We start from the raw sequence: 14,503 nt of genomic DNA, 5'->3' as shown, positions 1-14,503 counted from the left end.
TCCTGGACTACTGCAAACACATCTGGACCACTGCAAACACATCCAGACTCTTCCCACCTCTACCCTTGTCCACAGCTCTAACCCCTTCTCGGCTCTGCCACCAGGGTGATCTTTCTAAAATTCAAACCTGACCATATCACTCCCCAAATGCAAACACTTAGTGGACCTCCTGAACTTGCAGGAGAAGGCTACCTAGCATGGCATACCTTCCTAGGCACACCGACTGTACTGATGTACATGCCATGTTCTTTGATGCCTCCTGTGCCATGTATTTTCTTGGAAAGCCCTTCCTCAGTTGGCCCACCTGTCAATTTCCTAATCATCCTTGGAACAGCTCAAAGATCATCTCCTCTGGGCAGCATCCCTGTATCTACTTCCCAGCCTCCCAAGAGTGTGCACACAAGTGTGCATATGCACACATGCACACACACACACACACACACACACACACAGTTATTCCTCCTGGGTGCTTCTGCAGCCCTTTGCCCATCACCTTATCACATTGTTTCTTATATTTAATTGTGACTGTTTATTTACATGTCTTTCCCACTAGACTGGGCTCTTGGAAAATAGACACTAAGCATTGTCAACTCCCCATATCCGTGTTGCCTGACACACAGCAGGTGTTGGTGGATGGCCGAAGGAGGCATGGGTACTGTCCCTCAGAGCCACCATCCCCGCTCCTCCCTTCAATACCACTTTTCCAGACACATGCTCTAAACCTCTACCTCTGCCCCCAGAACCTTCTGAAAACCAACTTGCTTCCATTCTACAGAACCAGCTCTCTTCAAAGTCACCAGAATCTCTTCTTGCCAAGCCTGGTGTTTTGGGGAGGGGTTCAGAGGGCAGGAGCCACCCTACTCCTCTCTCCACCATCCCTCCCTCCCTCAAGGAAGAGGGACAACTGAGAGACAGGCTCTGAGCAGGCTCAGCTCTGCCCCTTCTCACCGCAGCTCCCCCTTCCCAGCCAGCCTGGCCTGATGAGGCAGGCGTCCCTCCTGCTGTGCTCTCTGCCTTCACTGATGCCCCCACCACCAGGCAGCTGCTCCCTGATGAGGTATGGGGAAGGTCAGTTCAGGACGCAGCAGGAGAGAAATAACAAGATCTTGGGAGCCTCAACTCCAAATTATATTTTGCTTCATGGCTGAGATTTGTGAAGCCCTGCTTGAGTCCTTGTGCTGAGAACTCCAAAGGGAGAGAAGGGTATGAACAATTAGCACCCTCAGAAACTCCAATATTCAGGCCTCCACCTTGTTGGCCACTCTGTTATTGTCTACACCATTAACCAGGGTCATTCCTCAGGGGGATCTGGTCAGGAACAAACCACTCCTTGTGCCCTCAACCTCCGACCCCCTCCACCACCATTTGTGAAAGCTGGTTAGAAGGAACTTAGCCACGCTGGACCATTGCCCTGCATCACTGGGCCTCGGGGTTGCGGACTCGCCCCCCCAACCTACAACTCCTTACAGAAAGTCAGTGTACAGAGGCCTGCGGTCCCTGAGTTCTGATGCCTGACACCAAACTCAAGAGCCCAGGACACTTCCACCCTAGCCTGCCGACTCCTCACGGCCTCCCACAGCCAGAGGCTGGCTGCTGTCCTGGCAAGTGCACAGGCCTGGGTGTCAGGCAGGCTTAAGTCTGAAGCCAGGCTGCACCATTTGCCAGAACAGAGGGCCAAGAATGGAAAATGTCACTTCGTGACACTGGTGCTAACAGGAATCAACATAAATCAGAGTGATTGACAATCTTCCCGGAAACGCCCAACCTGAGAGATGTGTTCTGATGTATTCTGATAAACCTAGGGTAATTCCTAAATCTCAGGAGGGGACTAAGGGCAGCTTCAGAAAAAGAAAGGTGACTCAGGGGAGTGATCAGTGATTTTAAAAATTATAGGGTGTTGCTCATGGGGAAGTGGTTTAAAGAAAGACATTTTAAGAGAGCAATGTGTAATATTAGGAAATGGTTATTGCAGAGGAGATAAGACTTTGCATTTTGGATTTGAATCTTGATGCCACTGTATTCTAATTCTATTTATCAAGATCTTTCAGCTGTAGGAGACAGGAGGTCAATTTAAGCTCACAGAAGCAAAAAGATGATGTACTGTGTTGGGTAGCATGAGGTCACTGTGATAATTCACAGGATCGATAAAGCACAGCCTTGGGGGCCAGAACAGGAAGCTCAACATCATCTATCCATCCCTCCATCCTTCTCTCATGCTATTTGTCTCTCTTTGCACGTTGGCTTCACTCTTAGTGTAGCATAGCAGGGCCTCCCCATATAACAAGGAACTTGGCCACTGCTCCAATTTTTTAAACCTGGGATCTGCATAGTAATCCAGGGAAGAGCCCTGATTGGTCCTGCCTGGCTCATGAACTCAGCCATAGGCCAATTCCTGTTGCTGGAGAGACAGGTGCTATGATTGGCCAATATGGCTCAGATACCCAGCCCTATGGACAAGGGTCTCTTACTAAAAGAAGGAAGCAAGTTACCATAGTTACAACACTCACCATAGAACCATGATCAGACCCCACACATCCACTAAGACAAAAGGACTATGATCTACTCCTGGTTTCCCTGTCAATATTTATGTACTCTTTGAGCCCCCTTTATCATCTGCTAGTATCTGATGTTAGTTTTTAAAAAATAGTAAAGAAAACCTTAAAATTGAGAAAAATCTGTTCATTTGTTTCACCCTTTCTCCTACTTTGGGAATGACAATATTTTTCTCATTATAATTGGCAAACACCTATGTCCGGCTTCAAACATGAGTTTCGTGACAACCTAGCTTGATACAGTTCAATGCCTCCCCATATCCCATTTCTTTTTCTTTTTCTTTCTTTTTTTTTTTTTTTAGGAGACAGGGTCTCGATTTGTCACCCAGGCTAGAGTGCAATGATGAGATCACAGCTCACTGCAACCTCCAGCCCTTGAGCTTAAATGATCCTCCTGCCTCAGCCTCCCAAGTAGCTGGGACTACATGCGAGTACCACCACACTTGGCTAATTTTTTTTATTGTTTTATTTTTGTAGAGATAGGGTCTCGCTATGTTGCCAAGACTGGTCTCAAACTCCTGGCCTCACGCTATCCTCCCACCTCAGCCTCCCAAAGTTCTGGGATTACAGGCATGAGCCACCGCGCTGGGCCCCTATGGCCCATTTCATAATAAGGAATTAATTCCCTACATGGAGATACACACACATGCCATCATCCAGGCTTACTTGTGAAATCCTTCAAGGTCACCCACCTCCAGTTACCTGTGCTCTCTAGTCACCAACCAGCCTCTGGTTTGCATTTGGATTCTCAAAGGGATTTTCCTTCTGGGAAAAAAATTGAGCTGATTCCTGGAATGTTTAGGTTTGCCGTGCATTCATGAGGATGAACAAGAATTAGTCTCTCAGAACAAGATCATCCCTCGGTGACGTGATAATGACCTTCTGAACCTGCCCAGCTTCTGGCCAGATAAACATCTGCTTCTAAGAAGAAAAGAAGGCAAACAGGCAGGTAGGCAGGAAGAAACTAAAATTTACCGAGTGCTTACTCTGTCTAGGCATATGTACTAAGTACTGTACATATATTATCTAATTTAATCCTCCCAACCACTCTGTAACGTGGGCAGTGTCTGTGATTAATAGATCAGGAAGCTCAAGGGATTAAGTGTACAGCCAGGGCTGGGCTCACTTGCTCACACCTGTAATCCTAGCACTCTGGGAGGCCGAGGCAGGAGGATTACTTAAGGCCAGGAGTTCAAGATCAGCCTGAATAAGAGCCGGACCCCGTCACTATAGGAAAAAATAGAAAAGTCAGCCAGGCATGGTGGCGCATGCCTGTAGTCCCAGCTACTCAGGAGGCTGAGGCAGAAGGATCGCTTGAGCCCAGGAGTTTGAGGTTGCAGTGAGCTATGATGATGCCACTGCACTCTAGCCCAGGTGACAGAGCAAGACCCTGTCTTTGAAAAAAGGTGTAGGGCCAGGATTTGGCTGGCCTGGCTGCAGAGCACTCCCCAGTCACCCTGGCTCTGCCACTCCTTCACCCAAAGTTCCTTCTCTGTCCACTTCCCTGGTTCCTCTTCCTCTCACTAACCCAGCTGGTGGGGATCATATTTGCCCTCTAACCTTTTCTCTCTTGTTTTCTTTTGTCTCCTTTCTCTTTTCCTCTTATTCAAAGTATCATCACCCCTCAGTTTATTTATGTATTTTTTTAAATAGAGACAGGGTCTCGCTATGTTGTCTGGGCTGGTCTCAAACTCCTGAGCTCAAGCGATCCTCCTGCTCCAGCCAAGTACCTGGGAACTACAGGTGTAAGCCACTCCACCTGGCCACACCCCTCAATTTCGATAACTCCTAAAAAGGGTTTGAATCTGCACTCAGCCAGCTCCACCCTCCCAGCCCCAGACTCTCTCGGTGACCTCACTTCTCCCCATCCACCTTCCCCGTCGTCCAAGCCCCAACATGGGCCTTGCTCTGTTGAACCCCTGATCTTGCCAAGCAGCCATGCCAGCCATACATACTCACTGAACACACACCAAGGGTTTTCCTTGAAACCACACCCAGCCAATCCTTCTCCTCTGTGCCTGTAGCTAATGCCTCATCACAGCCTGTCCTGGGACAGCAACTTCCTGGCCAGTCTCTGCCTGGACTCCAGTCTTTCCCTGCTTCATCCTTCCTGGCCATCACTGTTTGTACTGTCACTCACTTGCTCAACAGCTTTCTGGATCTCTCTACTGACCATCACATCATTTAAACTCTTCAGCATGGCTCTTAAGGATACAATTCTCCAGTTCACTCTTGATTCGTGCAATAAAGAAATGCTTATGAAGGGCCAGGAGCAGTGGCTCACACCTGGAATCCAAATACTCTGGGAGGCCAAGGCAGGAGGACTGCTTGAGATCAGGAGCTCGAGACCAGCCTGAGCAAGAGTGAGACCCCATCTCTACTTCTCTTGGCCAGGACTTAGTCACAGGGCTACACCCAGCTGCAAGGAAGGCTGGGAAGTGTGGCCTGTATTTGAACTTAAAAACAAGGGTTCTTTTGCTATGAGAGAGAAGGGGAGAACAGGTAAGGGGACAATTAGCAGTCTCTACCACAAAAGTTATTTTATACCTGCCATGTAAAATAAGTTGGACAGTATTTCCTCTTTTTCTATATTCTGGAAATATAAGTTTGAATACTATTTTTTTTTTTTTTTTTGAGACAGAATCTCGCTCTGTTGCCTGGGCTAGAGTGCCATGGCATTGGCCTAGCTCACAGCAACCTCAAACTCCTGGGCTCAAGCAATCCTCCTGCCTCAGCCTCCCCAGTAGCTGGGACTACATGCGTGTGCCACCATGCTCGGCTGATTTTTTCTATATATTTTTAGTTGTCCAGCTAATTTCTTTCTATTTTTAGTAGAGACAGGGTCTCACTCTTGCTCAAGCTGGTCTCGAACTCCTGAGCTCAAATAATCCTCCCACCTCAGCCTCCCAGAGTGCTAGGATTACAGGCGTGAGACACCGCGCCCGGCCAAGATTTTTTTTTTTTTTTCCTTGATTATTTAGTAAATTTGACTATGGAAAGCTATCTGGGTTTGTTTTATTTATTTATTTTTTGAGACAAAGTCTCGCTCTGTCACCCTGGCTAGAGCGCCATGGCGTCAGCCTAGCTCACAGCAACCTCAAACTCCTGGGCTCAAGCAATCCTTCTGCCTCAGCCTCCTGAGTAGCTGGGACTAGAGGAGTACACCACCATACCCACCTAATTTTTTCTATTTTTAGTAGAGATGCGGTCTTGCTCTTGCTCAGGCTGGTCTCAAACTCCCAGCCTCAAGCGATCCTCCCGCCTCAGCCTCCCAGAGTGCTAGGACTACAGGCATAAGCTACCACATCTGGCCTGTTTTATTTTTAATTTTTATCTTTGTTGGGTAGATTTATACTACTGATCAATTTCTTTAATGGTTGTAGTTCTTCAGATTTTCTCTTTATTGGTCAGTGTTGGTCGTTTATATATATAATTTCTTCTGAAAAGCTGCCTATTTTACGTAACCTAAAAAATTTCCATCTCAGATTTATAAGAGGGAATCCTGGTTAATCTGGTTCATGGGTGTGGACCTTCAAAGTAATTTTGCTTTTTGCTTTTGCCTTTACCAAGTGCCCCAAGGCCATTACGAGTTTAGCACCGCTTTTTATGTTAATTTCTTGGCTTGGGATTTTCTGAACCAGGCCAGTCATATAAACTAAAATGCCAAATCTGCATGGAGGCAGGTTCATGATTAAAATTTCTCTATGAAAACTGTTTTTCCCCCATCCAGAGCCCAGGCCAAGACAAGCAAGCTTCCTTGTAATCTCATTTTTGCTGGCGAGAAATTTTTCTTTTAACCTATTCTTGCACTAAGGGAGCAGTCCTTTGGGATCCTTGTTTCACGTAGGGGCTTTCCAATTTCCAGCTGCTTGCAGTTATAAGGACTCATCTCTTCTCAACCGGTCCTTAAAAACTGAAGCCCATTGTTTTCTGCGATAAGAAGCCATCCGTTTGCAAGGATAGCTCTAGCATTAACCATGCTTACTCGGTTTTTAGTTCCCCCTTTGCTTTGGGCCTTGGAGGATTTTCCTCACTTTCATGTGAACTTACTACGAATTACAAAAAGTATCACTGTCCTGTTCTAACCAGATGGAAATGGAAGTCCTTTTTCCTTAACATAATAACTTCATCAGAATATGTCTTGGTTTTGATAGATACGGCTTTTCTTGGAATATAGTGTGCCCGTTAGCTGTACAGCGTCAAGCATTTATTTTAGATTATTTTATTCTAGTATTTTATGTTGTTCTCTTCTACACGAATAGCAGTTATGTATCATTTGGATTTTTCTATTTTCCACATTTCTCCTTTCTATTTATGATATTTTTGGTTGTTATGCTCTTCCATTTAATTTTTATGACATTTTTAAACTTATCAATTGTGTTCCTGATTTTGTTTCACACTGTATCTATTCTATTTTAAAATATGGCCTTCCACTTTGTAATGTTTTAATTTTTCTCTTTTATTTATTTTCTGAACTCTGCTAATTCTTCTTTCTTCACTTTCTTTTTCTATATAATCTTTTCTTTGAAACATTGTATCTCTTTTTTAAAAAAAGAGGTCACATTATGAGTTTTTCAGGCTTTTTTTTAAGTTTTTAGATGGTGAAGTGTTTGTCAGAATTCTTCCTGAGTTTCTTGGGGCATATCTTCTTTTGATAATTATACTTCATTTTTTGCTTATGTTTCTTTCCTCCATTTCTCTCTTTTTTTTTTTTTTTTTTTTGAGACAGAGTCTCGCTTTGTTGCCCAGGCTAGAGTGAGTGCCGTGGCGTCAGCCTCGCTCACAGCAACCTCAAACTCCTGAGCTCAAGCGATCCTACTGCCTCAGCCTCCCAAGTAGCTGGGACTACAGGCATGTGCCACCATGCCCAGCTAATTTTTTTTTTCTATATATATTTTAGTTGGCCAGATAATTTCTTTCTATTTTTAGTAGAGACGGGGTCTCGCTCTTGCTCAGGCTGGTCTCGAACTCCTGATCTTGAGCGATCCACCCGCCTCGGCCTCCCAGAGTGCTAGGATTACAGGCGTGAGCCACCGCACCCGGCCTCATTTCTCTCTCTCTCTCTTTTTTTTTTTTTTCATTTCTCTCATTTTTAAAAGAGCATTTTTTTTTTTTTCTTTTGAGACAGATTCTTACTCTGTTGCCCTGGCTGATGGGATCATATTAGCTCACTGCAACCGGGAACTCCTGGGCTCAAGTGATCTTTCCACCTCAGCTCTGGAGTAGGTGGGACTACAGGCACACCACCACACCCAGCTGATTTTATAAATTTTAATTTTTATTATTTTTAATTTTTATTTTTAGAGACAGGGGCTCGCTCTGTTGCCCAGGCTGGGTGCAGTTGCACGTTCACAGTTCACCGCAGCCTCGAACTGGGCTCAGGCGATCCTCCTGCCTCAGCCTCCCAAGTAGCTGGGATACAGGCATACGGCACCATGCCCGGCTAATTCTTTTTTATTTTTAGTAGAGATGGGCTCTCTCTATCTTGCCCAGGCTAGTCTCAAACTCCTGGCCTCAAGCGATCCTCATGCCTCACTCTTGCAAAGTGCTAGGATCACAGTCATGAGCCTACTGTGCCTGCCTGGTAAAAGAGCATTTAAAAGCAAAGTTCCCAAGTTAATTCCCTTCTGATTATTATTTATTTTGAATGGAGCTAGTTATCTCTCGAAGAATAGTGTGGTGTAGAATGGGGTGGGAGTGTTGTGGCTTGGGTGGTACTTGGGGTGGGAGGTAGGGAACACATCTCTTCTCAAATTTGGCTTTTGGCAGATAGGGTTACATCACAGCAAAACTTGGTGGGATGTGGTCTGACATTCTCTGTCTTCTCTTCTGTTTTATCCCAGTTCACCTCTGGTGGCCTCTGAGGCCCCTGATTAGAAGACCATGTCCCAAGGCAATAGGAATGTCATGCCAGCATGGTTTTTCTTAAGCTACCTTTCCTGCTGTTCTGGGATATCAAATTGCTAAAAGATCTCCACAGTGACACCTCTCCCTCAACCTGTTTTCAACCTCAAATATTATTGCTTCAATCAGAGGGACATTGGATATCCCTTTCAGGGGGTGTTCTACTCAAGGGTTTGGGTGGCATGTTTCTGCTCGCATTTAATGTCCTTGCTTAGATCTGCCAAATATAAATGACTCTATTTGGCAGATGCCCTTCATGATTTGTAGCTTGGAGTTGTATCAGTTTCATTAAACATGGTCTTTTGCCCCCTCTGTATTTTGTTCTGTTTATTACTGAGATTCCAAAGTATAGAAAAAACAACCCCTCTATTTTGCCATATTTTGTTGGGAGTTCTCCAGAGCCATCTTCAAGACCTAAATCAGATTATGTTATTCCATTACTCAAAATCTTCCAATGGCCTCCTGTTGGAAATAGAATAAAACCCAAACTCCTCCACTGATCTGCAAAGCTCTGCATGATTTGACCCTGCTAACTTCTACAGTTCCAATTCCATCTTATGCCGTTCTCTCCCTCACCACCCACACTGGCCTTCGTTTACTTCCTTTATACCCCAAACTCTTTCCCATCCCAGGGACCACTGCCTGGAAGGCCCATATGCCCGTCTCCCCTCACCTCCTCCATAACTCCTCACCCTCCAGGTCTCGGATGAAAGTCCTGGAGGACTTTCCTGACCATCGCACCCAGGTGCACACCCACCACCCCCATGATTCTCTCATTGCACCTGTTTTTATTCATAGCACCTACTACAATTTGCAATTATATGTTTATTTCCTGTCTTCCCTCAATTGGTTATACATTCCACCAGGGCAGGGAATATGTCTGTTTTATTCACCAGTCTATCTTCAGAGTCCAGGCCAGTGTCAGTACTTAACAAGCATTTGTTTTTTTTGGATTTTTTTTTTTTTTTGAGACAGAGTCTTGCCCGGGCTAGAGTGCCGTGGCATCAGGGTAGCTCACAGCAACCTCAAATTCCTGGGCTCAAGCAATCCTGCTGCCTCAGCCTCCCAAGTAGCTAGGACTACAGGCATGTGCTACCATGCCTGGCTAATTTTTTCTATTTTTAGTAGAGACGGGGGTCTCACTCTTGCTCAGGCTGGTCTCAAATTCCTGACCTCAAGTGATCCTCCTGCCTCGGCCTCCCAGGTTGCTAGGATGACAGGTGTGAGCCACTGTGCCCGACCTAAATCTCTTATTTTAAACAAGGGAGGAAGTTGCAGAAGAATCTATACATTATAATGTCATTTACATAAAGTGCAAAAACATACGATACTAAATAATGTATTGCTTAGGAGTATATACACGTGACCAATTTTTTTTTAATAAATGGAATTGTGAACACATAATTCAAGACAGTGTCTACAGCTGTGGGAAGGGCAAGTACAATATGGGATTGTGCACAGAGGCTTGGAACAGGATTTGTACATTTTATTTATTTATTTAAAGTGATCCGAAGCAAATACAGAAAAATGTCCAGATTCAACAAAGTTTATTACTGGATTTTGTGTTATTTTTACACTTTTCTGTACACTTGAAATATATAACTATTAGAAGAATAAGAAAAGAAAAAGAATTTTTTTAAAAAAAGAGCATCCATTAAGAGAAAGCAACTGTGTATAAGGGAGGAAAATTCGGCTGGCCTGAGATTTTTCCCACGGAACACGTAATGGCAGCAAACAGTAGAGCAATGTCTACAGGGCTCAGAGAGAAAGAATGGGCGACTCAAGAATTGAAGTCCCTGCCAAGCAGCAACAGTCTCAAGCTGAAAGAACTCAGGGAATACATAAGACAAGAGCTCTTTGAAATCCAACCAACCAAATAATAAATAAAGGATGCAGGAATGAAGAAGCCAGGCTGAAATGTCTGTTTGTGAACACTGAACTCAGAGAACTAGGGCTAAATTTACATGGAAATCATGATTACAAAACAGAATGTAAACACTGTATACATTGAAATTTTAAAATTTAGCTACCAGGAATTGGTGGATTGGGGTAGGGAAAATGGGGTAAGTATAAATGTAATATTTTCCTCATCTTCCTGGAAGAGCCCATAAGATAACTATCTAAAATAAAAACGTGGTAAGGAGTTGTTTTTTTATCTGTGGGATCCTTTTAGGAATGAATATTTTCCATAATGAAAAAATATTTATCTGAAGTTTTATCATTTGTTCATTTTCCCTTTGGATTTACATGTAAATTTAAGTAGTATTTTTTTTTTTATAAATAACATGTATTATGGTCCACTTTGATAACTTTTTTTGCTATAAGTCTATCTCTCAGTCTGTCTAGTTGTATATACTCATAGAGAGATGCCCAAATGATATTCATCAAATGTTAATGCTTATTTCTCGGCGGTGAGATAGTGAATAATTTCTTTTCTTTCTTCTCTGTACTTTGCTGCATTGCTTCATTTGATGATGTTGTTGCTACTCCTGGGTCATGGGCATTCAGAAAAGATTATCTTGGCAGTTATTTCTAAGAATACTTGGCCGGGCGCAGTGGCTCATGCCTGTAATCCTAGCACTCTGGGAGGCCGAGGCGGGTGGATCGCTCGAGGTCAGGAGTTCAAGACCAGCCTGAGCAAGAGTGAGACCCCGTCTCTACTAAAAATAGAAAGAAATTATATGGACAACTAAAATATATATATACAAAAAATTAGCCGGGCATGGTGGCGCATGCCTATAGTCCCAGCTACTCGGGAGGCTGAGGCAGGAGGATCGCTTAAGCCCAGGAGTTTGAGTTTGCTGTGAGCTAGGCTGATGCCACGGCACTCACTCTAGCCGGGGCAACAGAGTGAGACTCTGTCTCAAAAAAAAAAAAAAAAAAAAAATAAGAATAGACTGAGGTAGGCCATGAGAGAAAGAAGGCTGTTTCTTGCTGTGGGGGAAAATGATGGAGCTTTGGAAGTTCATTTATTCAACAAATATTGAGCACTGACTATATGCTAGGTGCTGGGTACACCGCAGTGAAGAACAAGACAAGTGACAGAATCTTCCCTCATGGAGCTTGCGTTGTAGTGAGGAAAAACAATAGCTACTGAGTAAAACACACAGGATTTTAGAAGTTATAAATTCTGTGTTGAAAAACAAGACAGAAGAGGAAGGATACGTGTGCCAACCTGCAGAGGGATTCATTGTTAAACAAAGTGGTCAAGGGAGGCTCCTCTGAGAAGGTGACATTCGAACAAGGGCCTGAAGTAGGTGAAGGAGGGGCTCTGCGAATATCTGGGGGAGAGGGTTGCCACACAGAGAGCACGTGAAGAGTCTCTCAAAGAGCCAGCAGGGGTGAGTGCGGCGAGCGCAGGGCAGGAGGTCGGGGAGCAGGCCTCAGCCAGCGCAAGGACTCCGCTTTCACTCTGCGGAAACGGGGAGCCCCTGGGAGACGCTGGGGGAGGAGGGCAGGACCTGGCGGACGTTAATCTGAAAGAATCGCTCTGGCTGCGGCAGGAGCATACGAGGTGAGGATGTGGTGTATCATCCCCGTAAGGGGACAAGGGGAGGTGCTGGGAAAGCACTAGAAAACGATTTTGCGAGTCTAAATGAGAGATAACGGGGATTCCCATCCATATGTTAGCAGCGCAAGTGGAGAGAAGGGATTAATTCTGGATACATTTTGAATTCAGGATTGGAAAGCAGACCAGATGTGGGATGGGAGACACAGATAGGAGAGCGGAAGGCGCCAGGTTCCACGCTGAACAGCCAGGAGGATGGAGCCGCCAATGAGCCTGACCCAGCAGAGCAGGCTGAGGACCGGGCCATCAAGAGTTTGCGTTTCTTTTTCCGTCTGGCGGCAGCCATCAGGTCAGCCGAGATGGGCGCGTACAAGTATATCCAGGAGCTACGGGGGAAGAAGCAGTCTGATGTAATGAGCTTTCTTCTGAGGGTCCGCTGCTGGCAATCCCGCCAGCTCTCTGCGCTCCACGGGGCTCCCCGCCCCACCCGACCGGATAAAGCGCGCAGACTGGGATACAAGGCCCAGCAAGGTTATGGCATATATAGGATTCCTGTGCGCCGCGGTGGCCGCAGACGCCCAGTTCCTAAGGGTGCAACCTATGGCAAGCCTGTCCATCATGGTGTAAACCAGCTAAAGTTTGCTCGAAGCCTTCAGTCTGTTGCAGAGGAGCGAGCTGGACGCCACTGTGGGGCTCTAAGAGTCCTGAATTCTTACTGGGTTGGTGAAGATTCCACGTACACATTTTTTGAGGTTATCCTCATTGATCCATTCCACAAAGCTATCAGAAGAAATCCTGACACCCAGTGGATCACCAAACCGGTCCACAAGCACAGGGAGATGCGTGGGCTGACATCTGCAGGCCGCAAGAGCCGAGGCCTTGGAAAGGGCCGTAAGTTCCACCGCACTATTGGTGGTTCTCGCCGTGCAGCTTGGAGAAGGCGCAATACTCTCCAGCTCCACCGTTACCGCTAATATAATGTTTGTAAAATTCATACCTAATAAACAATTTAGGATGGTCAAAAAAAAAAAAAGAGTTTGCGTTTGCACCGTGAAGTTTGAGATGCCTTTTAGACGGACCCATTTCTCTTCTCACTCCATGCTTGTCCTTGGCAAGCCCATCCATGTCCCACTCTTAGGTTACCATCTAAATGTTTCTGACTCCTAAATTGCCAATCCAGCGCTCCTCCCTGATATCCAACCACCTTTTTGACATCACCACATGACTGTCTCCCAGGGATATCTAAAACTTAACTTACAATATCCAAATGCCCTCCTTCCCTTCCCTCCTCCCCCCCAAATATTGGCCTCTTCCCGTGTTCCCTGTGTCAGTGACGGACACCCCCCTTCTGGTTGCACAGCCAGATACATGCGAGTTGCCTGGACTCCTTCCTCTCTCTTGTCCATCATCAAGGACTGACTACTTTGGGCCCCTGCACCCATCCCATGCACCCCTCCCACATCTGTCCTCTTCTTACATCTCCCCACCAGTCCCGCTCCCCAAGACTCACTGTGCCCTCATCTCGCTTTATTTTTCTTTATACATCATGTGATTTCCTTGTCAGTTTACTGGTCAGATATATTCGCCTAAGTAGACTGTAAGCCCTGTGAGGGCAGAGATAGAACAGCGCATGGCACATAGTGAGCACTGAACAAGCACACACTGACTGAATGAACGAGTCCCCACTGTCACCACCCTAGTGGTGCTCAGGAGACGACTGTCAAGAGCAGCAGCTCTGAAATCAGATCATCTGAATTTAACCGCTTATCAGTTCTACGATCTCCAGCAACTTCTGTAACTTCTCTGAGCTTTGGTTTCCTCATCTGTAAAATGAAAATAAGGGAAGTCCTTATTTCATAGGGGTGTGGGGCGTAGGGAGTTAATACTTGCAAAATACTCAGAATAGCACCCATCGCAGAGAAAGTGCTCAATAAAAATTAGCTATTATGTTTGCCTCCTAGTTGGTCTCCCTGTATCTATTCTGCCCCTCTCCACCTTTTCCATACTTCAGACTGAGATTTTTCAAAATGCAAATCTGATTACGTCACATGCACAAGCATGCACACACACACCCACACACACATATTCACATTGCTAGAAAAACTGTTCGGTAGTTTTCAGTCCCCCATGGCCCTGCCGACCTCTCCAGCCTTCCTGGTATCTTGCTCTACCTTGCTCTTGAGCTTCAGCCGCACGCACTTCCTCTCAGTAACTCAAACTCATCGTGCTCCCTCCTGCCATGGGGCCTTTGCACATGATGGTGTCCCTCTATCTGGGAAGCCCCTCTCCCTTTGCCAAGATCATTTCTGCTCAGCTCAATGTCACTTCCACAAGGAGACTCCCCACAACACCAAAGCAAAGTCAGGTTTCTTTATTAAAAGTTCTTACAAATGTGATTCTTCAGAAGTTATCTCAGTTTGTAATTATCCACTTGTTTGTGTGATCATGTGGCCATTTGATGACTTCTCCTCGAAACTGCAAGCCCCACAAGGTCAGGAAGCATACCTGTTTCTACTTTTTTTGCTGTAGCTTCTACTGT

At 45.5% G+C, this 14,503-nt stretch overlaps 1 protein-coding gene across 1 annotated transcript; it reads left to right on the top strand.

The window, feature by feature from the left end:
- Window positions 1-12,323: 12,323 nt before the first annotated feature.
- On the top strand, window positions 12,324-12,983 carry LOC138389970 (large ribosomal subunit protein eL15-like). Its single transcript, XM_069478719.1, has one exon. It carries the CDS (start codon window positions 12,324-12,326, stop codon window positions 12,936-12,938), a length of 615 nt encoding a protein of 204 aa, XP_069334820.1. The 3' UTR covers window positions 12,939-12,983.
- The last annotated feature ends 1,520 nt before the right edge of the window (window positions 12,984-14,503 follow it).

This window comes from Eulemur rufifrons, chromosome 8 (assembly GCF_041146395.1).
Source record: "Eulemur rufifrons isolate Redbay chromosome 8, OSU_ERuf_1, whole genome shotgun sequence".
In the NCBI taxonomy this organism is placed as follows: Eukaryota; Metazoa; Chordata; class Mammalia; order Primates; family Lemuridae; genus Eulemur; species Eulemur rufifrons.
The sequence above is the reverse complement of the archived record's forward strand: the minus strand, read 5'-3'. Positions and strand labels throughout refer to the sequence as shown.